The sequence below is a fragment of the Rhea americana genome, unplaced genomic scaffold, assembly GCF_003343005.1.
Source record: "Rhea americana isolate MKP2758 unplaced genomic scaffold, rheAme1 scaffold_91, whole genome shotgun sequence".
Classification (NCBI taxonomy): domain Eukaryota; kingdom Metazoa; phylum Chordata; class Aves; order Rheiformes; family Rheidae; genus Rhea; species Rhea americana.
Genome location: NW_028187100.1, coordinates 1,212,246 through 1,239,333, shown reverse-complemented (window position 1 = coordinate 1,239,333; position 27,088 = coordinate 1,212,246). Strand labels below are relative to the sequence as shown.

General features: G+C 34.8%; 1 protein-coding gene across 1 annotated transcript in view; it reads left to right on the top strand.

Annotated features, from left to right (window-relative positions):
* Positions 1 to 27,088, top strand: part of ARFGAP3 (ARF GTPase activating protein 3) — a 36,878-nt gene that overhangs the window by 3,148 nt on the left and 6,642 nt on the right. The window contains exons 2-13 of the mRNA XM_085324476.1: positions 3,298 to 3,416; positions 4,590 to 4,662; positions 7,731 to 7,862; positions 9,913 to 9,996; positions 11,991 to 12,072; positions 12,461 to 12,520; positions 14,198 to 14,244; positions 16,910 to 17,055; positions 20,768 to 20,893; positions 21,444 to 21,566; positions 25,270 to 25,407; positions 26,539 to 26,662. Coding sequence (XP_085180602.1) covers positions 3,298 to 3,416; positions 4,590 to 4,662; positions 7,731 to 7,862; positions 9,913 to 9,996; positions 11,991 to 12,072; positions 12,461 to 12,520; positions 14,198 to 14,244; positions 16,910 to 17,055; positions 20,768 to 20,893; positions 21,444 to 21,566; positions 25,270 to 25,407; positions 26,539 to 26,662 — 1,254 coding nt within the window. The remainder of the gene's footprint in view (positions 1 to 3,297; positions 3,417 to 4,589; positions 4,663 to 7,730; positions 7,863 to 9,912; positions 9,997 to 11,990; positions 12,073 to 12,460; positions 12,521 to 14,197; positions 14,245 to 16,909; positions 17,056 to 20,767; positions 20,894 to 21,443; positions 21,567 to 25,269; positions 25,408 to 26,538; positions 26,663 to 27,088) is intronic.

The window sequence follows — 27,088 nt, the reverse complement described above, 5'->3', positions numbered from 1 at the left end:
TATGCTGTGTATTAGTACATTTTCATATCTAACAACAATAGATATTATGTATTTATTTCTTTGTTAACATAGGTATCTTGTATGAGGTGGATGTTGCTGATTTAATGACTGCTTACTGGAGATTATATCTGGGTCTTTGTGCTTGCTGTGATACAACCATGTTGATTATGCCTTTTACTCTTTTTTTCAAAGTGACTGTAACTGATGYCAGGTTGTCCTGAAATGACTTGACACAAAATAAACAAAAATAATACAAGTATATTTTAAAAACAATCCATTATTTATCTTTCAAGTTGATTCTATAACTAGTTTGWTATTTTCTGTAGTGATTTAGGTAAAACAGAAGTTACAGTTTCTCTGTTTTTAAAATTGAAACAATTTCATAAGATGGCTCTGAAACCTGATTTAATTCTAGTTTCCATTCCTGTTACAATTTGTGTGATAAAAAGCACAAGACCCACAAGGAAGGATAAGCAAAATGAGTGCAAATATTAAGGAAACATCTTTTATTTCTATTGCATGGAAATGACAGTTCTTATATTATTTTCACAAGAGAATAAGACATTTGTCTACTTATATCACAATTTTAAAAGCTAACAGTTTATGTATGTGAATAACTTCCCCAGGTATCTGGTTAAATAGAGTTAATTCAGTGTAAGTGGAGACACTGAGCTATATACTGCTTTGTAGCAGTTAGTTTTAAAGGTGATACAATTAAGTGGTGGTTATGATTGAACAGGGAGGAGAAAAGAATTTTTAAGGATGTTTATTATTGAACTTTTTAAACTTTTTTTTAATGTCTTTAATACTTAAGATTCTTTTTCCCGTTTGAGCTCTGGAGAAATTCTGTTACTCAAGGTAGTATTGTAAGTCTATTTTACTTTCTTATGTTAGAGACAAGACCAGGGCTGTTACATTACAGTTTTCCTAAACAGAATCTTCTCTTACTTTCCTATCCCCATCCTCCTTTTGGCCTTATAAGAAAAGCCCTGAAAAATAACCAATCTAAAATAAAGATTAAGCTAATGTTTAAAGTGATTATTTAAGGAACTATTTCAAATAATGGAGGGAATCATCTTACTGAAGGGAAAGGAGAATGAGTTCTGTKAATGTTCTGTGAATTATTTTTTGGCCAAGGAAAGCAAGAACAAAAAATTTATCYGATACAAGTCAATTTTCAAATGCAAGGAAGAACATGAATTTGAACAGAAACAGCTATTCCTAGCTATTCTATGTGAATACATCTATTCCTATATCAAAGCATTTCATTAATCTAGTTAATGCTTTTTCAGTGGGAGAAAGACTGCGAAGAAGTACTTTAATTTCACATAAAAGCATCCACCTATAGACACACTCAGAGAATGTTTGAATGTTTTTACAGTATAGTATTAATGAAGAGTTACCTTCTTTTTTTCTTTTTCCCTGACAAATGCTGTGTATGTCATTCTGCCATCTATGCTTATTTCAGGGAGTCCCTCTAACCCCCTATTTTTTCCTTACTCATTCTGTGTAGCTTTTCTTTTTCTTCTTCTCTCTTCTTTCATATGTCAGTGAATGTCTTCATTCCTATATACCCTTGTGAGATACGTAGATGTTCTTCATTCTCTTTCTGGAAGTGCTCTGTTTAAGGTTATGTCGAAGAGGAGGGATAGACTTTGCACACAGAGTYTGTGACCTCCATGCTTTCTGTTTGTGTCACAGATTATTAACCTGACTGAAGCTCAGACTTAGTGTTCATGTTTAGGAAGAGCTGATGTTGTGTCGGCTAGTGAACTTTGCTTGTGGCTTATAAATTTGAACTGTATAAGCTAAGCAGACACACGCTAACATGAAGAGATTAGCCTCAGACAGCTCCTGGGCATGAACTTGAAATTAATTTGTATGGGTAAGCTGAACTGAGGATAAACTCTGGTCCTGGTTGAGTGGGCATGCAGACAAAAATCTCTCTTTGGTTTTGTGAATGGAGTGTCTAGCAAGGAGAGTTCTTAACTCTTTTTTTTTTCCTCATCTTTTTCTTTTCTTTTTTCTTTTTATTTCTCTTTCTCCCCCCCCCCCAACAAGGAAGTGCTGGCTTTTAGGGCATTCCATATGTCCCCACACCAGGAGGAACTTTTTTTTTTTTTTTTTTTTTTTCCTTCCTAGATGCAGCTAGAACTTTCCTTGGTATCTGAGAACGTATTAGATCTATAGGATGTTAGAGGTTAAGGTTACAGATTGAAGCTCCGTTGATTTCAGTGTAGAAGCTTGTCTGTCCATGGAGATGTTTCTTAATACATCTCTCTGAGCATCCATCTATAGGTGGATGCTTTAATTTCACAGTAAAAATACTTCTTTGCAGTCTTTCTCCCACTGAAAGAGCATTAACCGAATAATGAAATGCTTTAATATAGGAATAGATGTATGCACATAGAATAGCTAGGAATAGCTGTTTCTGTTCAAATTCATGTTCTTCCTTGCATTTGAAAATTGATTTGTATCAGATAAATTATTTTGTTCTTACTTTGCTTGACCAAAAAATAATTCAGAATTACAGAAACAGGATCTGAAAGCTGTAATCTGTCTGCAAAGAATAATAGATGTTGACTAATGTGGTGGCAGAGAGGAAGAAAATCTTTTTGTCTGTGCAGTACTTATGGGCAACTGGGCTTTTTGACCAACCTGTGTTATGGACAGTCAAAAGGTTGGTATATTGATATATGAGTGGTATATCATGTGAATAGTCATCCCTGGAACCACAGAGAGCTAGGCTGTGCAGTACACAGACAATTTCTTCAAGCAGAGGAATTTCATTGGCTTGCTGTAAGGATCAAGGACTCTATAGTAAGGATAATATATATAATGTCATTAGTACTGCTGATACAGAAGTTGCATGTACATACTGTGAAAAGAGTAGATTCAATGATATCATGAACAGAGCTTGCTCTTGTGAAAATATTTCTTCAAAGCTTTACATTTCAGTAGTGTAGGAAGTATTGTGTTAAATATGTGCTTGAGGTAGATTGATATGGGTTCTTCAATCCACTGTTTCTCATCCTGGGATCCATGTGTGCTGTGATCATGGACAGAAACCAGAAATGCATGAAGCCTAGTCCTGTCTGTTATGGCAGACATACAAGCTTAGGCAAATTGTTTAACTTCTCTGTTCATACCTATGCAGTTTGGATAATATGAAGGTGTCAAGTCAACAGATACTGTAAGGATGAATTAGTTGATTTTCAATCAATCTAAGGGTAGCCTAATATAATTATAAAGAGTGGTTATGCTTAAATCCAGTTACTGATCTCTATTTCCTTTAAGGTATGTTTTGACTGTGGAGCGAAAAACCCTAGCTGGGCAAGCATAACATATGGAGTTTTCCTCTGTATTGATTGTTCAGGGACCCATCGATCACTTGGTGTTCATTTGAGTTTCATTCGGTAAGTAGTTTATTTACTTTTATAGTAAAAATGGCAAGATTTTTGTTGCAACCTTTAACTTTTTTTGTTGTTATTCTGATTACTGTTTAGAGGTAAAAAGAYATTCTTCTATTCACTTCTGATTCTGACTTTCTGAAGTTTGCATTGGCTATGACTTATTTGATAGCTCCTTGGGAATTAGGTAAATAGATGGCGTTCAGTAGAATTTGTACCATGCACCCATTCACATTGCTTGCTTGTTGCATTAGTAGTGCACACTTGTTTCTGCACTGAAGATGATGAAAATGAAGATCTGAGTAACTGTAGTGTTGAAATATTTTATATTTTTTCCYAATCAAATCTGCAGCAAATTTTTTTAGTCTTCTGCACTGTTACAGTATGCTGGTCTTAAGTGGTMATTTAATCATACAGCAAGCCAGTTCAGAGAACTAAATAGCCTTTTGCCAGTCTTGCTCCCTGAAGTAACTCACTGTGGTGTCACCAGGATGCTAGGACTTGGCAAAGGAGAGAGGGATTGYGTGTGAAGGGCTACCTCCTTTAATGGCAACTATTGAGTTGTCTCAGTCATACTGTAAAACTGCAGCCCGAGCTTCTCGCGTTTCTGGTGAGTGTTCTAACACATGGTCTGTAGAATATGTCTCTTTTTGGCCTAATAAATAATTACATATTTGAAATAGGAGGTTGCTTAAAGTAAGCAAGAGCAATGCATCTAAGAATGACTTGCAAATAAGAGCAGCCATTGCTCATCAATTAAATCAATATTCTTCCTCTGCTCGTTTTCATTGTGCAGGAGAATTACAAAAGGACTCTTAAGAAACCATCCCTGATGATCACAGTCTTAATCATCCTGATATTCACTGAGCCCCAGATTTTTGGTGTGATATGAATCACCACTTTGGTCCTTACATGTGATTGTCWTTTGCTGTTTACAAAGAGTTCAGATATGGTTCCTGAAAATAAATCTTAATGGTGCTTTTTAAAGGGGAAAATCTACTCATCAAAGGGTGGATTTTCTTAAAGTTTATGTGCGTGATGATGTTAATTTGTTCTACATATTGTGTACTGTTGCAGATTTTTTTTTTTATAGTCGTATATATTTTTCAATTTACAAAAAAAGAAAGGGAGAGAAMTTTCAAATGGCTTTCAAGATAACATTTATTTCTCTCTGCTTAGATCTACAGAACTGGATTCTAATTGGTCTTGGTTTCAACTGAGATGCATGCAAGTTGGAGGAAATGCAAATGCTGTAAGTACATCCTAGGAACTATATTCTGCTGCTAAGTATTTGCTTTGCACACCGAAGCTTCTTAGGCTTAGAAGCTATTGTTTATTCTTATTGACTTTCATCCTGGGATATTTTTATTTTTCCAGACCATTGCTAGCTCTCTCTTTGTCGTCCATCTCCGACCCCCACTCCCTCCCTATACTTCCCTCTTTTTCTCCAAGCTTCTTGCAACCTTTCCATCTTGGTATAATCTGAAGATGTTTTCTTTTTTCATACAAGTCATTAATAAAATCACTGAAAAGACCATACAGACCTGTTCAATACATGTCTGGTTTAACACTGAAACATTGAAGGCTGTTTTTCTAGAGTTTTTTCAGACCTAGCTCAGAAGCTTTTTCTCATGACCATATTTCCTCACCTGCCATATGAAAATATCATGCCAAAAATCATGTCACTGTCAAAAGTCTCACTGAAGTCAAGATATGACCAATACCTACTGATACAATTGAAGTCAACGTAGGACATGCTGCACCGTCAGAGACGAGAAATAGCAGTGTTTTGGTTTTGGCAAGTGTGTATTGGCTATTACTTACTACTTAATTTTCTAGGTACTAAGAAATAAATTTGTTCCATGATTTTTTTGTAATTTGAAGTTATGTTGGCTACTGTATTGTTCTCAACCTCCTTTTGAAAAAAGAATGTTTTCCTTTGTCAATTTTTCTGGAATCTTGTCTTTTTTCCCACTTTTTTKGGGGGGAGATGRGGGGGAAGAGGGAAGGTAATCACTGATAAGAGATTGCTTCCATAAATAGTCACCTTATTTGGAAACATGCAACTTCCACAAACAATTTTTATTTTTCTAATTATCCCCCAAATGCTTAACCTATGTCTTTCCTAGTWTCCTAATTAAGGGGACAGGGCCAAACTCTTTTCAGTTGTCCCATGCAACAGGACAAGAGGCAATGGGCAGAAACTGAACCACAGGAAGTTCCGCCTGAACGTGAGGGGGAATTTCTTCCCTGTGAGAGTGACRGAGCCCTGGACCAGGTTGCCCAGRGRGGTTGTGGASTCTCCTTCTCTGGAGATCTTCAAGGCCCACCTGGATGCAACCCTGCCTAACATGCTCTAGGTGACCCWGCTTGAGCAGGGGGGTTGGACTAGATGATCTCCAGAGGTCCCTTCTAACCTTACTGATTCTATGGTTCTAATTTGTGCTTTGTCCTTAATGATGTTTCAAGCTGCCCTGGGCTATTTTGGCTCCCCTTAGGTTTTTACTTAATTTTGAGCTTACTTTATCTGCTGTCCTTGAGTCCATTGCTTTCATGTTGTGTCCGTGTTTTTTTTCTTGTCTCTTTCCGTACAAAGAATTGTTAATTCGGGATTATTTTTATTCAAGTTATCTTCTACTTCTGCAGTTTTCAGTTAATCCTTTTTATTAGGTATTCAGCTGGTCAGTCTCCTTGATTTAAGGGTCTGAGTAGTTGCATACCTTCTTGAGAAATAAAGCATACCTTCTTGAGAAATAAAGCAATATCTTTTCTCTTCCTTTCTTGTTATCTCTTTTAAGTTGTACTTTCTATTTCAATATTGCTCAATATGTGAATTATCTCACTTAGTTTCTGTTATGCCACTTAGTCAAAACTGTGATTTTTATGTGCTAATCAGCAGAGCARTTTTGCATGAAAAAAAAATTCTTTTCTAGCCAAAGGATTTAAGGCAGTCAGAAGGAAGAGATGACAAGGTTTGAAAAGCACTTTGGTTAATTTCAGGAAGGGTATTCCTGGAAGATCACCAGCAAATCTGATTTATTTAGTTTTTTGCTTTTTTGCCTTTTTGCTTGATTGTTGCTCTTTCCTATCATGCATTGTCCTAAGAGGCTGAATAGTTAATATGTATATCTCAAATTCATAATGCATATTTTGGATTATGCAGCAAGATTCATGTTTTAAAGACCAGTTTAGTAAGCTACCTAAACAAAAAAGTAATTGCTGTTTAACACAATTAGAGGAAAGATGTTAATTTTACTTCTTAATAAATGCTACATTCTATTTTTCATAGTGACTATTTAGAAATATTATCAGATTAACATTGAACATCAGTCTGTTGAGTTTGAATTTTGGAAAACAGGATTCATGAGCATCTTAGCTGTGTATCAGAGAGCTAGAAAATCTAAAGTGTTCAGAGACCCTTTTACCTTCAGAATAGATCTCTACTGTGAYTATGATTAGGACAAAACTGAGGTCTGAATGTTAAGTATATATTTAAATGAAAAAATACACACATTTTCGACATGTGACACTTTAGACTGCATTAGTCATGAAAGTTAGTTCGCTGGCATTACATCCCTTCTGCATGATTGTTGCTTAAACTGTTTACAATATCTAGTACTTGTATACTAGATATGCGCTTCGTAATTGCAGCARAAGAGGTCATAATGTTAGGTTATCTTGATACGTTGACCCTATTAGAAAATATTTTATTATGTTTTGCTATAATAGTTTGACAAGTACGTCTGTGCAAGTATGTTTCTGATGACTTGCTAGTCAGTTCTAGGTACTAAAAAAATGCCTAGCTTTTCCATGTTTTAATCTTTTAAGCAACTTTTTTCTGCTTTGTGAAACTCTATTTTAAGCATACTGATTTGCTTTTACTTTAAGACTCTAAATCTGAAATAAGTACATTTCACTTATGTGGATGTGCATGTATACCCATTTTAAGGCAGACCTATTTGCAGTTATTCAGATGTTATTGAACATGCAGTGTTCTCTTCAGTGTGCCAGAAATGAAGTAAGGCGATGACTTTTAGAATATCAGGAATGTTCTTTGTAGCACAAGTATTGGGAATCAATTACCTCTTCCTTTTTACAGCTAGTTTTAGAACTTTGGTTCTCTATAAGTGATTAGAAGCTTGTGTATGTTTTTAGAAAGCTTGCTAATGTGTTTGGGCTTTCTGTTTTTTTTTGTTTATACACCAGTCAGATTTAAACAGGGGAGGGGAATATTTTGCTGCATTGCAGTAATTCTTTCATGTTAAATGTATTAGTTTTTAAACGTGTTTCTCATAGCATTTTTTCTGTTTTGCTTCATAGTCTGCTTTTTTCCATCAACATGGATGCACAACAAATGACACCAATGCAAAGTATAACAGTCGTGGTGCTCAGCTTTACAAGGAGAAGATAAAATCTCTTGCAACACAAGCAACAAGAAAGCATGGTACTGATGTGAGTAATGTGGGTCCTAGGTCGTTTTGATTTCTAAAAAGCTTCCCCCCCTGCCAAGAGTCATTTTAAGTTTCTAATTAGTAATACAAAAGACTGTCCCTCTTTTGGAGGTATGGGTACACATTTCAATGAACAGGTAAAGTTGGGAAGTAAACTATTGCAGCTTATCTTTTTTTGTTTGGAAGAATAATGACATTAAAGCTCAACTTCGTATTTCAGGTTCACTTCTGGGTTACTCGAACAGTGATTATAACACTTGCAGTAACTGTTATGAGTTATAGGCAGAAACTCAGATCTTCTTTAAAATGTGAACTATTTCATTTCCCAAGTGCACTTCAAAATTGTATTAGTGGTATCTGCATAATAAAAATACTAGTACTTCTCTGTGAACTATATAGTGTTTTTTATTTTGACCTTTTTGGAAATGAATTATTGTTTGAGAATTATAGCATGTAAAAAGTAAAAATTATAATAGGATTAAATACAAAATATATGCAATTTAAATGGAATTTTCATCTGAGCAGGTAATCTTCTTAAAATATTTTCAAAAAATATATTTGAAAAATCAGCAAATTCTGTTATGCCCTGAACTTGCTGCTTTACATTAAAGATGTTGAAGCTGTTCATGCATGCTGTCAAAACCTTGAAGAAAGTTAGGTCACTGACAGTAGGAAGTTATTAGTAAAGTATGTGGAATTAGTTTGCTAAGGTGTTAAATAAGAGTTGGACAACTCTCCTGCATCTGGAGAAAGAATGTTCTGGCTGGTTAATTCAGCTTGTTCAAGTCCATGACTAATTCATTTCAAGTTGATAAGCTGAGTGGGAATTTAAATAAACAAGCTTTTTTGCAATTCTTTTCCCTACTCTGTGCATCAGATAGTGGTGTGAAATTTAATAGATTACAATATTATAAATGTTATAATATGGCTCAAATTGCTAACTTAAGAAAATGGTTTTTGTGACTAATTTAACAACATTAGATTAAAGCATATTCATAAACTTTTAATACACCRTATATATTTAAATAGGCTGTAAGTGCCTAAGTTCCCCCCAAAATATTTTGAAGAACCATGATTGTCTTAATTCAACTACAGATTCCATCCAAATATAGCTTGATGTTAATCATGTTTACTAAAAATTTTAAAATAAGACGTCCATGTTTTTAAGTTGTATTCTGCAAGCGTAAATGATTGTGCTGTCTAAATTGCTGTAGTAAATTATTCAGAGAAGTTATTTTAAAGCATTAATTCTAGTACTAATCTGCCTCTCWAGTCATGCTAAAAAAAGAAAAATCTCTAAATTACTGGTTCAGTTGGTTGCTTAATAATGAAGTAAGCTTGTTACATGTTCAGTAACTTTTTTTGAAAGAGGTTACTATTTTTGGTTGTGCATCTTTTGCATGTGGTACAGATAGCCATTAGAAATGGTTTGCATATGAACGATCTTGGACTGCAAATCACAGATGAAGTCTTGACATTTAGGATTCTAACAGCAGCTTGCAGCATTGCGAGTCTTTTAGCCTTCCTTGATATCATACATAGCTCAAAATTTTTAGCATCTTGAAAAACTGTGCTTTGACTGTGGAGGAGGTTTTGGGAACTAGGAGACTAGGTGGAAGATTTATCAGAGTATCAAACTACACTGAGACAATTCATAAAATTGTTTCCAAAAACTGCTAATATTGTGTTCATAGATTTTTCTGTTCTGTGCAAAATAAGAATATTGGAGAAAACTTCTATGTGAATATGAAGAACTTACCTATTATGAAGTTCTACTGGTGGCAGTATTACTGCAGCAGAGTTCCTACTGAGCGTTTTACTAGGAAGGAAACGGGTAATGTAAAGGAAGACTTCACAGACATGCCCAATCAAAAAACAGGATATCACTTACTGAAGCTCAAATATGTTTGTAGGGGAAAAATACTTAACATCAAAAATCAATAAATGTTTAATGTGGGGAAAAAAGTTTAAAGATTAATGCATTTAAAATGCGACAATTGTCTTGCAAAATTAAAAAAAAAAGGAACTCTTTTCTTCCTTTTTAATTCTAGCTCTGGACAGATGGATGTGGAATGCCACCTGTGTCACCTCAACACAAAGAGGAAGACTTTTTTGCATCTCATGTTTCTCCCAAGGTACAGATTACTTGTATTTAATTCTTGTTAGTTTTCTAAAACACTTACATAAACTATGTGCTCTATGATGAAGATTAAACGCTGAAATAAAATGTTAAGGAGAAAGGATAGGTCAGTGAGTTAGCATTTGTCTGCTTTTCCTTCTGTGTATCTCAAAATTCTTCCTGGATGTGAACCACTTTATAAGACAATAATTTAAAATGACCCAAATAGTAGCTAAATGTGGAATGATTTTTTTTTCCTGAGGCTTACAATCTCATTTAGACTCATGATTGCTGACTTGGAGATGCCCTGATCTAAATTTGCAGTAACATTTAGYTTGGTTTTTAATCAATAAAGTTTAGTAGTTCTTGAAACATTTGCTAGGCAAAAGCTTTTTCTTCCTCCAAAATACTTGCATCATCTTTTAAAAGCTGTAGTAACATTCTGAAGGCTGTTGCTACCTTAGTTCTGATTTATTTGATCCCACTTCTGCCCTGGTGCCTTGTAATGATAGATGCTGTGTTTATTGCAGAAATTTGATCTCTGGAGACTCAGGAGAGTCTGATATTTGAAAAATGCAGATCTATAGTGAAAACAGCTTTAGCAGTTGCGATCTTAAACTTTGAGCAATTAAGTTATTACTACATCTAGTATTTCTAAAAAGTTGCAACAATACTAAGTATTATAGTATAATTGCTTTCTCATTTAGTTGCAGTCTGTGGACTCCTAAGTGCAAATGTCATCATGAGGCATATTTTGGGATAGAGAAGAATTAAGAGCTCAAATACTTTGTTGTGGGACCTCTTCACCAGTTTATTTTCATATCCATTTCCCTACCGTAACAGCGTCGTTGATCATGTACATCAGTAACAAATAATAAAAGCCTGTGCAAGTTGCTTGCATCTTAAACTGTGTGAAGAACACAGGAAAAATGACATGACTTCTTGGTGACCAGATGTAGCTGRGAAGTTTAAGGAGGGAAATACCAGTTGTAATTTAGATGAAAAATGAGATTTATAAAAATACCTTTCACCATCTTTGAAACACAGAAGGAGTGTTTCTATTTTGCAGATTGGACAGGTCACTCTACTACACAGAAATGCTTTTGCAAAGCAAAAAATAACACCATTATTGTGAATTTGAGTGTTGTTCTTCATCAAGGGGACCATCTGCCCTGATAGTAGAAAAATAAATGGAATATTTCTGTTTGCAAAAGGCTTGAAAGTGAGAGGRGGAGAAGCATGAAAGAAAACTGAGGCAAGCGAGAAAGTAGTTTAAGTAGAGAAACGTAAATGTTTTTGTGGCCTGGATGAGAAGTGGGAACTTGATACAAAACCCCATAAAAGAATTTTTAAAATGAAATAAAATAATTTATAGCTAAAAATAAATAAATTTCCACAGTGGAGTTTTTACTTAGCCTTGAAGGAAGGGGGAGTTAAAGAAAAGTGTTCTGCATACCTTGAAGCARGAGGTGGGAAAGATGATACCAGCCAGGTGTTTTAGAGGCCAGGTTGCAAGCCTGCCTGCTGAGCAGATGTGTCTAAGGGAGGTGGCCGGACTCTTCAGGAAGACAGCACAGCATTGAAAATTGGAAAGTTAGAACATAAGAGCTAGCGTGGGGAAAACAGTTGGTGTTTTATGTAAGTAAATAATCCAGATTTTCTATACTGTATTATTGTTACAGATTAAAAAAAAAAAAAAAAGGCAACATGCAATAGATAAATCTAAAACGTTACTAAAATGATTATTACTATTTTGGGTGCCAAACGCTCAGAAATTCCTCAGATGGAATTACAGATGGTCAGCAGTGTTTTTCAAAATGGCAGCTCTTAATAAAGGCAGGCATTTCTGTAACTATTAATGACTGCCCCTCCCAAGAACCTATTTTAAACCTAGAAGCAGTAGTCATAAGAATCTAATGTTAACTAATCAGTCATGATTATAGCAGTCCATGAGAACACTATTCGTATTTGTATTTTGTGTGTACTTTGATTTTTATAATTTTTTTCAAGGCAAATAATTCAGAATTGGGATCATCAGAGCCAATTTCTCTGAAGCAGAAAACTTCAGAAAATATTCCAGAATGCCATGAAGGTATGATTGATTCTTTAACAGTAATTGCATTTTCTGATAGTGTGTTTATATTTACCTTACTCCAGTAGTTAAAGAATGTAATCATACTAATAGTTTAAGAATTTCGGGAAGGAAGGAGTTCCTAGAACGATTATACTGGAATGTGGGGGACTGAATGTTCTATAAATGGTGTTTCATAAGAAATCCAAATTAAAATCTGATTCAGAAGATTKCGAGTGAATCTTTGGATGTCTGCTGCTTTGTTAGTAGATAGTAAAGCTATGGCAGAAGTAACGTATTGTGACGTCCATATCAAAAAAGACTTTGGGGATAAAGAATTGTTTTGATATTTTAAGTATTCTAATGAGCCTTCTGTTACTCTCGCCATTGTTATTTATTATGTTTTTAGGTGGACCAGAGCATGGACCAAGTGTTGATTGCCTTAGTGCATCACCAAAAGCTGCATTAGGTAATGAGTGCAAGCAGAAGAAGATAGCAGCCAGTGTAGCATGCTTAAGTATTCATTGTTACAGAGAATGTTTGACTGGGACGAGGTGTGGAATTCTTTCTTTACTACTGATGTGCATGAAACAGACCAATTTGTATTAYAATTTCTTCAGTTAAACGATGTATTTTACTTGGTTGTGTTCTGGGTTTTTTTCTCTCTTATTTCAGCTGACTCAATTTAAATGCTGCAATCATCACACTTAATAAAGGTGACCATTAATATTTTACACCTTTTAGGCTGCTTCACAGTCTACATTTAAAGCACAGGCGGAATAGGGCATTGTGCTGTGATTAACAGCCTGCTATGTACTTCAAGCATGTCTTGTACTTTATGTACCTCTTGTACTAATAGATCCATTTTTTTTTTAACTAGACATAGCTTTTGCTTTCCTTTTAGAAAATTAAACGTATAATTTCAGCTGGAAAAGGACAGTATTTATATTACAAAATCTTCAAGGTCTAGAATCTTAAGTAACAATGAAGAATGCATCATACTATATGTAAATAAAAGACTTGAGGAAAATAGAATAATATAAAATGATTCATCTTATGAATCATCACAGTGTTAGTAAAAAAAGTGATCACTGGGTCTACCTCAATATTTCAAGAACGCCTGGTCTATGCTGCTTTTATAGTCACAATTTTTATGAGATGTTTACTAGGGTATAGGAAAAATAGTTATCCTCATACAAATGAGCAAACTGTGAAGTGTATCTGTAACACATATGCCCATAAAACAAGTGCTTTATTGGTTGTTGACATTACAAGCTTCTATTTTATGCCAAGAATCTCTGTTCTGTTTGCCTGTTTCCTCTGTTTTCAACTAAATTTCATCTTGATCTAGTTTTTGTGTACTACAAGCATTCAGTAGTTGTTGTTGATTGAAAATTTGATTGTGGGAGRCTTATAGGCTGGCTCAATGTCAGTAAGGCATACCACAGTTTTCCTGTAGTGAGTCCTATTGGTATCTTATTAAAAACATAAAGATGAGGAGTTGTATCTGATTTTATGCAAAGCAGAAGGCATATTCATTTCTTTTTCATGTTAGAAGATTTATTAAAAAAGCATTAAAGCTGAAATTTTCAAAGTTTGTGTTAAGTTAGACTCCTAATGAAATATTTAGGCAATTGAAGAAAACTGGCTGATTATTCAGTGATATGGAATGTTATCACCTGTGATGATAATCATGATTTTGTTGGTGCTGCTACTTTTACCTGTGTCATCATTTTCTGTTACACATAGTCGGTATCTTTCTATCTAGGATACAGTTTATCCTGGAAAAGATTCTAGGTTTTGACTGACCTCTAATCTGATTTAGACTGGCAAGTCCCACATTCCTGTTCTGTTTTACTAGTAGGTATCCCAAACTGAAAATTGAACCCTAATTGATTTCTTAATGTTTGCAAGAGATGCCATATCCTGTATCAGGAACTCTTTCCCACCTTTGTTTGGTACTGTTAACTGCCCTCTTCCCTGAAACTGTTTAGTTTTAAATCTCTTCATGTAGAAACGTAATGCTATAAGACATTAAAATAAATTCTAAAAACTCTATTTCAAGGCTGAAATTGTGGAAATTAGCTTCAGCAGCTCTGATATTAATAAAATTTTATGTGAAGTAATGTAAATTTAATCCTTGCAGAGAACGCCTCCTTCATAAAAAAGAAGCCAAATCAAGTTAAAAAGGGGGTAAGTGTATATAATCAATGCGTATTTATTTATTTATTTATTTATTTATTTATTTATATCTGTGTGGTAGATCTCTGGAACTATGTAGATTGCAGTATGGAAATACAGCATGTAAATTAAAAAAAACTAAACTGCACTTCTATCAGTAACAGGGTATGGACAGTAAAATGGAATAGATCTGTTACCAAACAGCTTGTTGCTAAGATGAATTTTGTTTATTGTTATAATGTAGAGGAGTACTTAAGATCTGTGGTCTGTTTTCTGACTTCAGTTAAATTCTAAATTTGAATACATGTATGCAGCTTACTGAACTGTCTTGACTTTAACATGTATGTAAGAGCATCATTTTATTTATGGGCTGTCCGGACCTGAATAGCAGGCGATACCTTTCAAAAATAAGGAAAATAAAAATGTCAAAATATGTATGAAAGTCAAGACCTGTATTGCACTTTTGTACAGTTCTGTTCACAAGTAGTGATTTCCTGCAATTCAACCTAATGCTCTGTAACTTTTCTTCTTGCTTAACAGACATGGGCTACCATTAAACAGTAGGGCTTCGTCAGTCTTTCGTGCTAGCTTAAGGTAGCTGACATTGAGACATCTCTGTAGCAAGCCCTGAAAACAGAGGGAGTTCCAGTAGTTCTTTTAATTGGGTAGGCTATGCCATGTATGCATATTTATCGATGGAAGGTGCATTTGAGACTTTCATATCCTAATTTCTGATGTAAATCTCGTCTCACACGCAGGACAGTAGTATGGTATTTAGTTGGATTTATAAATTACTTGAACATTCAATATCAGACTTAACTATTTGAGCTTGCAAGTTTAGAGGCTTGTCTCAGGWTGGAATCCGAACCCTTTTTTAGGCATCTAGTCTCTGTTATAGACAGCATGAGGAGAGTTGCATTTCTTAGAATGATGTTCAAGGAACCTGAAAACTGAGTAAGATGCCTGTTCAAGATAGCTAGGAAAAGCTGGCAACGATGCGTTTGAAACGCTGTTTCCCTCTAGAACTGAGTGTTGCAGAGGTATGCTTTTGCATTATTTAATTCCCTATCATGTACCCTTCTTTGAGAAAAGGCATTTCCATCTATTCTTTGAAGGAATACTCAAAGCAAGGCTGAAGGAAAGATAGGTGCACTCACTTTATAAAAACAGTTTAGTGCAGTAATTTTCAACATTTTTTAGGATCTGCAAATATAACTAATTGGAGGTTCTGACCTCTGTATGGGTAATTGCATCTGATGGTGAGCGTGCTTCTCTTTCTTCTTGTATACCCCCAGAAATATTCCATGGATGCATTAGTAGCCTCTGTGCTACAGCATGATATCCATTGACATGGTTACAGTACTTGCATAGAATATGCGTTCTTTGGTATAATTTTGAATATATGGCTCTTGACTCCCAAGAAAACAGCCCTAATATTAGGCTATTAGGCTTACAATCTATTATTCACTACTTGTATGTCTCAGCCATTGTGTGGCAAAGATTTTCAAGTTTTATTGGCACAGAAGATTCATTTAAATTGAAGCCCATTAATTCTTGCTCCCACTTGAGGGCTGTAATTTGCAAAAAATTTCTGATCTATTCTAAATGGCTTATGCAGGTATGTTCCTTTACAGTCAGAAGCACTTAAGTGGGTTCAGAGGTGCATATGCAGTTTGAACTATAGTGTTGAGCCTGACTGTGCTGTTCTCTGTGTACGAAGGCCAGAGCTCTTATATGAAGACTTTAAAGTGGGTTAAGATGAATATGATGTGAAAATAAATATTGCTGCAATGCTGCAAGTGAGGAATAAACATGGGAAACTGAGACCGAATGCTGTGCCACTTCTAATCAACATCATTGCATCTCTTCATATTTATAATTTGTGGTATTTTTAGTCAGTGATCATCAGAATGAAAGAAAATGTATTCTTCTATTGGAATAATAGAAATAGAATTATTTTAAAAGAATCAGTGCAAAACTGTAACCTGTCAGCTGGTGTGTTTATCTAAAAAACGCTTACTATGCTTTGTCACATGCAAAGACTAATCATTGCATGTTTATGAATTTTTCATACTTACATATGTACAAAACTTGGATGTTGCTCTCCTGCCATAAATAATTAAATAACAATGTACACATTTATTAACAATATGGATGCAGCTGTCCTTCATCATAAGATTAGAAACAATGACACTGGCCAATGAGAACTAGTTCTTAAATCTTTACCATTTCTGTATTTAAATTACGAAGTAAGTCATCTAACACTAAATGGTTCTGTTGCAACAAATTTTATCCTGCTATTCCTATGCAACAAAATTRCTATTATGAAACTAAAGTTGTGCTGTATGATATAACCTTTATTTGAACAAGACAAGTTCTGATCAATTGTAATTATAACACTTTCTAACATTACAATTTTTAGGTTGTAGTAGTTGACTGCAGAGCTAACTACGTTTCTAAGAGTTAGTAGCCCTTCCCAAAAGCATGTAGACAGTCAAAACATAAAAAAACCTTACCATTTTCTCTGCTCCAAAACTTCATTGCTGTTTGTCTATTCTCCAGAATGAGTGCAGTATTTGCAGTTGCTTTCAAAGTTGACCACTAAGTCAGCTGAAGTGATTGTCTCAGTTATAATGTTGGGCTTCTGTTTTTGTTTTTTTGTTTTTAATAAATCAAGATTGGTGCCAAAAAAGGTGGTTTGGGAGCACAAAAAGTGAGCAGCCAAAGCTTTAATGAGATAGAAAAACAAGCACAAGCTGTAGATAAAATGAAGGAGCATGAGGATCTTCATATCAGTAAGAGAACTGAGAAGGAGGAGCCACTGTAAGTATGAATTGTCTATATAATGGTAAAACATGGYACATGAGTTCATGTTAATGAAGTAATTGTCAGCATTTTAAATACTGAAAAAGACTAGGTCATGCAAATAAAACTTCAGTTATTTCAGGAGTTTTATTTAAGTAATATGTCTGAGGTGAGCGAAAAAGTAGTTGTTCCATTGGCCTTATTCTTTCTTTCTCCCCCCCCCCCCCCTTTTTTTTTTTTTAAGTTAAATGTTTCTGCAGTTGAAGACTTTTTGTAGAAGTAGCCCAGTGCAGTCTTAAAAAAACAAACAAAAATACAACTGAATAAAATAAAGCCTTTGTGTTATTAATGTTATTTTTATTTAAAACAGAAAATAAGGAGGTGTTCTACTGATAAATAAAACGTGAAATAAAATGTAAGTGTTAAGTATTACCAGAAAGATTTTGCCTCTTAAATTTTCTTCATCCAGTGCTAATTACTCCTTTTTAGCTTTTTTGTTTGTTTTAAATGTAGTGAATTGAATACTGTGTAAACAGTCTTCTTAAGAGCATGGGGAACATACTCATTTTTTTTGCACATATTGGATATTTGTAAGAGCTTCTCTGCTGAAGACAGAGTTATTTAAGCATTGGTGGATATTGCCTCCTGAAGTTTTGGATGGTGTATGCTGGAAATGTGTTCATTTTCACTAAAAAAGCTTTTGATTATTTTTGTCTAAGGCCTTGAATCTGTTAGTTTGTCTTCATTAGCTCAGTCCTAAAGCTGATAGTGTACTGTTCCATGATTCTTTCCATTACTTTCCTCAAATACATGTTTTTGTTTCCAGTGTTCTAGTAGTTGTCATCAAAATTAGTCTAGCAAAGAACTGACTAGTGTAAAGTTTTAGTGTTGTAAAGTTAGTCCTCTCCTTTAAGTGCTAAGATGCATCGGTTTTATAACCTATTAAGAAATTTTCTAAATTACTSTATAATTACAGGATTGCTCCGGGTTTGTGGACCAAGGTTTGTTCCTTTTGCTCGCCTGTTGTCTATGCAGAAATWGATGTTTTGTATGCTTCAAAATATTAATTACAGGGGAATCATTCATTTTCCTTAAGTATTTTTACCACAAAGTCATGCTTCTTAACGACTGCTGAAAAAATACCAGTGTACTGAATAGGAGAAATGTAGTGCGAAGTGAAAACAGTAATGATTGCTCATTATTAGTTGCCATTCTTCCAAAATGAATAGCATCATTAAAGAATGAAGTCCCAAATAGCGATTCTGCTTTTGGGTCAGAAACATTTGTGTCAGTACACAATTTATAGGTCCAAGGCAACCTTTAGTAAAATGTGACCCAATACCTCAGCATGTGGTCTTGGGTAATCATGCTTTGTGTGCARTGTGGGTGACTGCAGTGGCCAGAACCCTCCAAAAATGTCTGCAAATGTGAGGGGTGCACATACACTTCAGGTTACAGGTCTTATCCCRTTAGAGGCAAGATAAACACTTTTTCCTAGAGATAAACCTGGATTTTTACCTGCAGATGGCAGTATATACCAAAATTAGAAGAGGATGAATACTTTTAAAATTGCATTAGTCTCCAACTAATTTCCGTGTTTTAATTATAAAAAGCTGAAATAATAAGTTTTAATGAATTAATTCAGTGTGACTTTGTAATATGGCTGGAATTGAAATGATGCTTTTATAGTATAGTGTACCTAGAAGAAAAAACAATACCAAGACTTAAATTTAAAATGTAATTTTTGAATGGCGCACAGTTTTTTGGGTTTTTTTTTCATTTTCTCCTGTGCACTGGCAAGAGAATAGACAACTAGAGCTACTTGTATTTCTGTTTGTTTTAAGTGGTAGCAAATAAGAATATTCTGATGTTGATAAAATAATTTTCATAAAATAAGCTCATAATCTTTCTCCTTAAAGTCCTGGGTAGATTTTCTTTTCTTTTTTTTTTTTTTTTTTTTTTTTTTTTTTTTTAGTAGCAGCTTCAAGTTGACTCTTCAGTCACCATTTTCAATTTTCCATGTAACATCAATTCTAAACAGTAAAAAGTGATGAAAAAAATCCCTGAATGTGTTTTGTGCTTTGAAGATAAGCTTTTCTGATTTTATTGTTTTCAAAAATGATTTAACAGGTAGATCCTATTTTGTATTTGACCTTTATTGTTGTAAGCATCTGAACATAAGACTTGGTGGATTCAAGGGTCCAAGTCTGAAGGCCTCAATCAAAGGACACCTATACATCACGTGATTAAGATCACTCCCCTTCTTTTTGAAATGCAGTTGAAGGTGAGATGTCCCACACTATATACTAGGCTAGTACCTACATCCCTTGCTTGGGAAGTAAGACTAAGTTCTRTGCCCTTTTGATTCTGAGGGTTCAGCCACACAACTCTTATCTCCCAGAAGAGTGTGCTAACCAGAAAGGTGGGAACACCTTGTTCTCGTAGTAGGACCATCTTGTCCTTGCATTTAAAATTACATATGCATGCGTGGTGCAAGCAAGCCAGGAAGAGCTGGTTTCAGTAATGGAGAGTGTAGGATGCTCCTTGGACAAAAATTTTGTTTTCTTCTCCACTTCTGCATGAAATGGGTGGAAAGTTACAATGGAAATGTGTTTTTACAAAGACCACAGTACTCATCTACTTCAGGCAGAAAGACTACCAGCAGCTTCCTAAATCTAACTTACTTTTTTTCTGGTAGCATTCATTTGTATTTTATGTCAGTCATAACTTAAGAATTACACATTGCTTCATTCTACATTGAAATGACTATTTGTATCCCTTTTAACCTAACAGATAAAATTAAGCAGTATTTTTGTAATTCCACAGTCAAGATTAAAAAGCATTTTGTCTCTGTGACATTGGTACTATTGAAAAATAATTATTGATAAGATTGTTTTGAGGTTTAGGAAAGTCCGCAGCATCTCAGAAAGACAAGAAACTATATTACCTGAATTATGAGGCTGTTTCAGATGACAAAATGTGTTGCCAACAGTGCAGAAAGCCCTAATTGTGGATGCTTCATAGGTTCCTTTACCCAGAATATATTCTATATTGAGGATACAAAGGTTCCCTTCTTCTCCCTTCTCAGACACTTTGTTGAGAACAAGGGGGACCACCGTCAATGAGGAGGAGATACAGTCTATCTTTAGCACTTGCCTCTCGTATATACTTATATATTCAGGGTATATTCAGGAAGTATCTGAAGTATATAAAACTAGCTCCTGGAAGCATGAAAGGAGGGTGGGAGACAGCAAAAGGTAGAGACAGGCATAGCAGGTGCCAAGCTACACATTAGAGGAACACATTACTGGTATTGCATTGCTATAGTATTGTATGMTACAGTATGTAGTATATCAAGGTCAAGTAATTTGATAGTTATTTGGTGTCACATGCACTAAGGATTGCCTTTGCGTTGACTTAATGATGATGCAAAATTGTATTGTGAGTTCTAATAGTATAATATTTCACATTCATTTTAAAAAAGATAGTTTGTGCATACACAGACTTGAGTACTCTTTAGACTGTCTTCTCTCTTAGCTTTCTCCTGTCATTATGGTTGGAATTCAGTCCCGTTTAATTATTAGTATTTTCAGAAAATAGTTAGTATTTACAGAAAATACAAAGTTTAGATTTACAATATATATTGCTATTTTTCTACCAGTATTATTGGGTTGAGCATTACATTTAGCATTTTACACTTACTATACATTAGCTGTATGTTTTGTTTTAGTGTATCATCTTTACGATTGGCCTACAGAGATCTTGATATTAAAACAAAAGAAGAAAAGTTAAATCTATCTGATAAGAAGAAAAGTGAATTAGAGAGACTTGGCATTGGATTTGGCAGCAGCAGAAGGTATGCGAGGTTCTGTAGATTGTGTTAAATACACTCTATTTAGTTCTAGTACAGTTCCTCTTGATTTTACATAGGAAACGAAAAAAAATACTGAAGTGTGTTATGGAAACTGTATCATCAAAACATCTAGTATTTGTCAGGGGGAAGGAGCAGGATTGCTTCTGATGGATTTAAGTTTTACCCTGCCAGACAGGCACTAACTTAAATTGTAGGATGTGTTTTGGGTTTCTGAACCGGTTAGCTGATGATAAGGAGGATGGCAGGAATGTTTTCARTGAATGCTACAAACCAAAGCATAGTGTATCTATTACAAGCTAAGAGTTTGAAAAATCACTTTACCATGTTTTACAACTGCTGAAATGTTCTCAGAAGTCTGTTTGAAAGTCTTGCCACTACTTCAGAGAACAGCAGTTGATTTTCCCAGCTTTGTAAATGTTTCCATAGCTTAGGCATTATCAGCAAGCTCAGAAACTAGATTTGGGGTCTCATTTTTTTTTTTTAGAGTATGAATTTTTTTCATCTCTACATAATTACTTTCTTTGTCCTCTAGCGGCATTTCCCATTCAGTTGTTTCAGATATGCAGACAATAGAACAGGAAACACCTACAACTGCAAAACCAAAGAAAAAGTACTCTGATGATGTAGAAGACTCATACTTTTCTTCTAGTTCAAGGTAATGTATCTGCTTTTTGTTTGAGTTGGGGTGGAAGTATGTGCTCAAATGTACACAGTATTTTTGAAACGTAAGATCAAAAAAGGCAATTGCACAGGTCTATGTATCTATTATGTTTACAGGGAACATTATTTAAATCAGAAGAGTTTTCAAATAGTTGACTGTATATCAATAGTAAGTGCATTTAGAAAGAAGAGGAGATATTCTGAAAATATCTCGTCTGAGGGGAAAGTGATCTGCATTATATGTTTATGGGTTTTGTCTTACTCAGATCTGATATGCGTCTAGTCTAGTTATTTACAAAGACAGCTGACATTAAAATTTTAATTTATCATATACTGAATCCAGTGAATTTTTCATCAGAATGGCTTGTTTTTCTTTGTTTCTTGTGGTACCATCTTCTACTATGTTTGAACGCAGTGTGCATCAGTCTTTCAGCTAGACACATGACAAATACAAAAGGTTGTGTCTTTCTGATATATATTGTGTCAGATGTATTGCATGCCTCCAGTATTTTTACTTTGCAGACTTTAAATATTTGAACATAAAATTTAAATAATTAGCTTTAAAATAATTGAAGTATTTTTTTGTCAGAGCACAAATACAATACATATTAAATGCTAGTGTTGGAAGGGAAGCAAAAAAAGATTAATCCTACAGGCACTAATCATGATGAAACAGCTGTTTCTGGACTGATGGGTAGAAACAGGTGGTGCTTTTATTAAGTGCTGCTGCCAAAAACCATGGAAGATTGTACCTAGTTACCTGTAGATAGGCAAATAAAAACACAAAGGCATCAATGTGGTTGCTTTGTAACATGATCGGTAGTGGCAGAAATGCAAAGATGGTACCAGGTAAACTGGCAGCACTCTTGTAAAATAAAATATGTATCATTTCAATGCTTCCCTGTTTGTTCCGTGAACACAACTCTTACTGCTCCCAAATTATTCATAAGTTCAGTAGCACACAAATTATGAATTATGGAAGAGGCTTTTAAAATGTGTTTTAGTTCAATAATTAGAAGATAAATCATGACCTAGCTGTTCTTGTCTCTTGTTCTTCTACTGTGGCAACAGTAGAACCTGGTTGGATTTTGTATACAAACTCGTTTTCTTTAAAGAAAGCCTAAAGTCATGTTCTCGGTCTTGGTGAAGTTTATAAGGCAGTATTTTTTTTTTTTCCAAGCTATGGCTTTGAAATAGAGGCAAAGTAATTTTAGTATCATGTTAATATATAGCCAAAGGCAAAATAATTATACTGGATGYTATAGCGATGATAGGTATCTGTAAATTAAGAGTAAAATGTGAAAGAAAAAAAACAGAAGCCCATACTACATCAAGAAAGCTAAATGTCCCAAGATTTAGATATGTGATTAAAGGTTCTAAAAATCCTGGGATTTTCATTTGTTTTTTTGTTATATTTGATTTTTCTTTTTTTTTTCTGKAATAATATAACAATTTTTATTAAATGACTTATTTCTTGTGAATATTGGGGAAGTATTTTGCAACGTTGTGGAACTGAGGAGAAGAGACAGACCACAGGAAGTAACAGAACATCTTATTCAAATCAGCTCTTGTGGCCTCCCCCTCTCCCCTGTGGTTTAGCTGGCACTTACGAGATCAGGTTGTTTCATAGGTACTGTGTTTATTATTACACACCCGTATGGGATTGTTAAAGATTGCTGTTACTGCATTAGATGGGCAAGAATAACAATGTCGCTACATCATAGTTTCCTTGCAGGCTATATACCGTTCTTCTCTCAGGCACCGTGAACGCAGGACTTAGAAATTGAGAAGTCAGGCTGAAGAAGTAGTATCCTGGTGGAAGGGAAGYGTATAGAGCCTTGCCATATTTCTAAGCTGATGTAGGGGAGGGGGACAGCTGAATAAGGAAATCTGGGAGAGCAGCTACTACCTTGTACTGTACTGCTGTTTCCTGGGAGTTTCTGTCTTCCTTTTATTTATTTTGCATGTAGTATTGCACTGAAAACAGCCTAAACTCMCAGGAACAGTAGTAGAGTGAATTGGTATAGTAATGTGTCCCAAACAGTGGCTTTACCTTCCTGTTTCAATTTATAGTTGTGACTTTTCCTTTGTATTTTCTACCTATATCCAGAAGAGGGAGGTGTTAAAAGCATTTTTCTCAGCAGGAAAATATGCCTTCAAGAATCTGCTCGGTATAAAATCTGCCTATTGTTGCTGCCTTGCATTTTGGAACGTTGTTTCTACTGACATCCACTCTGTGGGGTTAGATAGTGAAGACAAAGGTTCCATTGCAGTGAGTCTCCCTCASTCAGAGCGCTAAATACCCTTCCCTTTGCCCCTTGAGGGAGAGGAGAGAATTGTCACAGGAGTTTGTCCCGAGTTTGTCCTTGTTATTTTATGTGTGTGGTCATGGGAGACCTTGCTGCTGCTGCTCTCATGTCTCCCATAAACTTCAAAAACAGCATCCTGGCTATTTGTGATACAAACACAGAGAATGYTTTTTAAAAGGTGCTTTTCACAGAGCACAGATGCCAAGTTTAATATCCTGCRCTCGTTTCTGCTGAACGATCACATTGTGCTTGGCCTCCTGTTGTTTTGATCATCRTGCTGTCAGTCCTAATCATGTTGAATCTTTAGGACAGTTTATTTAATCACTAAAGGAAATTCTCTGTCCTCGGCTGCTTTTTTTTTTTTTTAATCAAAATACTACATTTTTTGTAGTGTTATCCATATGTATTTAGATTGTCAAAGGAGGAGAAATGGTCAAGATAAGGTACTACCGGAACACACTTTTTTTCTTATAAACAGCCATGTGTTCGTTGCAATTTTGGTGTGCAAGAGAAACAATTGTGTTACTAAAATATAAACTAATTTTTAATAAATGTGATCTTTAGCATTGTTTCAATAAAACATACGACAAAACTCAGAGATACTTAATACTAGTATTTATAGTACAGAAACATAATAAACAGAACCAGAGGCAAAGGCTTTCCTTACAGATCTGAACCACGTTTGTTTATGCTGTGTGAAATACAAGCAGATTCTTGGCTTGCATAATTTGCGTATCGACTTTGGTGGAATTGTGATAGCAGTTGCTTAGCTAGAAACCTAGGCCCCATGTGGAACTCCAGTACCATCAGAGGGTATGGGTTAGGTGTGCTCTTGGATTTCTGGAGTATTCAAGGTGTCTTGAAAGTTGTGGATTTATTCATAGCTGATATCCTTGAATGGAGGGTCAACAGCACCAAGCCTTACAAGCAGACTGCCCTGTATTTATGTTTGCAGAGTGAAAATGATGCCAAATCCTTGCTCACAGAGTCCATCCTGAAGTGTTCTCAGAGTCCTAGCCAGGTGTTTTGACCATGTTCTTCCCAGTGCCTGACTTGACACTAAAAAAAAAGATGCGTACTTTGAAATAATGAGAACTTAGTTCTGTTATCCTCAGTGGAGCCAGACTTTTCAGGCAGTCCACTGTGTATTCATGACTATATCCAGCCTAAAGAAAGGCCAAACTTTTCAGCACAGTGATAGTTGCGAATGAATAATTCAGATTTCCTAATGCAGATTAGAAGTTTTGCACAGTTGAATTGGATTTTTTTTTGGCATACTTAATGAACTGAAAACAAACTTGCAAATGAACACTTATAAAAGCAAAGTTTATTTGACAATATAAAGTAATTATTACTTCTTCAATGCTTTTAATTCTTCTTTTATTTTAGGTACTATGATTCTTCAGACTTRAGGAGCAGCAATTTCTCTAAATGGGATGACAATCCAGATTCTTTTTGGAAGAAAGAAAGTAATAATAGAGATGTTGAAGTGATATTAACATCAAAAAATTCAGGATATTCAGACAGGTATACCAAGAAAACATAACTGTCTTCTATACAGAGAGCTCAAGCTTCTTAATGTGATTTGTGTCTGGTCCTAATAGTGGGATTTTTGGGGTATAAGTGGGGAAGAATTTGATCATTACTCTGATCAGCAGTCAAGGGACTTCAAGGCTGAATTTCTTTTGTTTAGTTATTTACATTTTAGGCACTGTATATTTTTGCTCAGTGTTATATGTTATATGCAGTGGAGGTAATTTCCAAAGTATGTCATCAAAAAAAAAAGTAGGCAAAACAAGATATGGAGAGACCTTCAATCATTTGAATGTTCTGAGAAGATACCCGCTTTGCGTGCTCTATTTATTGCCTAATGAACCAAGCAGATCCAAGTTGCCAAATGAAGGCAGTTGTGGGGTACTCAACTCTCAGGATTAAGATGCAGAGGATATTTTACCACGCAATAAATACATTAATAAATAGACTTGTTGCTCAAAAAGTTTGGTGTTTCTTCTCTGACAACTTTGTTTTATCTTTKTTATCAAGGGAACAATTTAAGAATCTGGACCTTTGTTTGACTAGTGTTTTCTACTTCTAAAGACAAAATTTTATTTTTCATTTCTCTGCACCATGGAGTGTGTGCATTTGTTATTATTTATTACTTACACAAACATATTCTGTTGTTTCCTGAAGACTGGACCAATGTTGCATATCCATAAAATATGCATTAATGTCCATAGTTTAATGKCTATTTGTGACTTATTTGGGTTTGAATGTGTATGTTTGCTGAAATGGAAGGTAATGACAATTCAAGGGATGGTAAGCCTCTTYARACTGTTAGGGTTAAACATGAATTTTGCTGATGATGGGGTTCTCTTTTTCTTTTTTCTTCTGCGTAGAAGTAATCTGTCCTTGACATAATTTRGGCTTGCATCYTATAAAACTTTCTCTAACTTGATAAAGCAGCAAATAAAATGTCAGTGAAAGCTACTTGAATTTCTTTGTCATGTTATCACACTAATTTTTACATTTTTTAAAAAATTACAATTATAATTTTGAGCTTCACAAAGAGAAGATAATATTGCCTCTTGTTTGGTTTATTGCATGTGCTGTGACATAAATCACAGTTACCCTTGCTAATGTAGTTTATTTTAATTTCAGGCCTGCATCTCGTCGTAAGCCTGAATATGAGCCATCTTTAAGCACAGATGAGGCACAAAAAAAATTTGGCAATGTAAAAGCAATTTCATCAGACATGTATTTTGGAAGGCAAGATCATGCAGATGTAAGTAGAAGACAGTGGTAGATAATTTTGAATGCTCATATTTTTTTGGCTATAGGACACGGCATTTGAGATATAAAGAATAGGCAATGAGCAATTAAAATRGGTAAAATCAGAGTAAATTTGGTAAGGAGAAGTTTTCAGATTTTAAACATTTATTTGACAGAAATTTAGACGTCTCTGGTAACTCTGATAGTTTATTTCCTTTTAAGGAGTTGCATCTGTAAGTAGGACTTTAACTCCATTGTAATTGTTCTCCTATAGAGGTGGTAACTATGATACAGAAATGATTATTTATAAAAGAATCAGCCTGAGGTTGGGTGGATGCATGCTTACTTTGTTTTAAAATAGTGTCTAGTAAGTACATTAACAGATTGTAGTAAGCTATTAAGCAAGCAACTCTCTCCTCTTATTCAACAAATTACATGT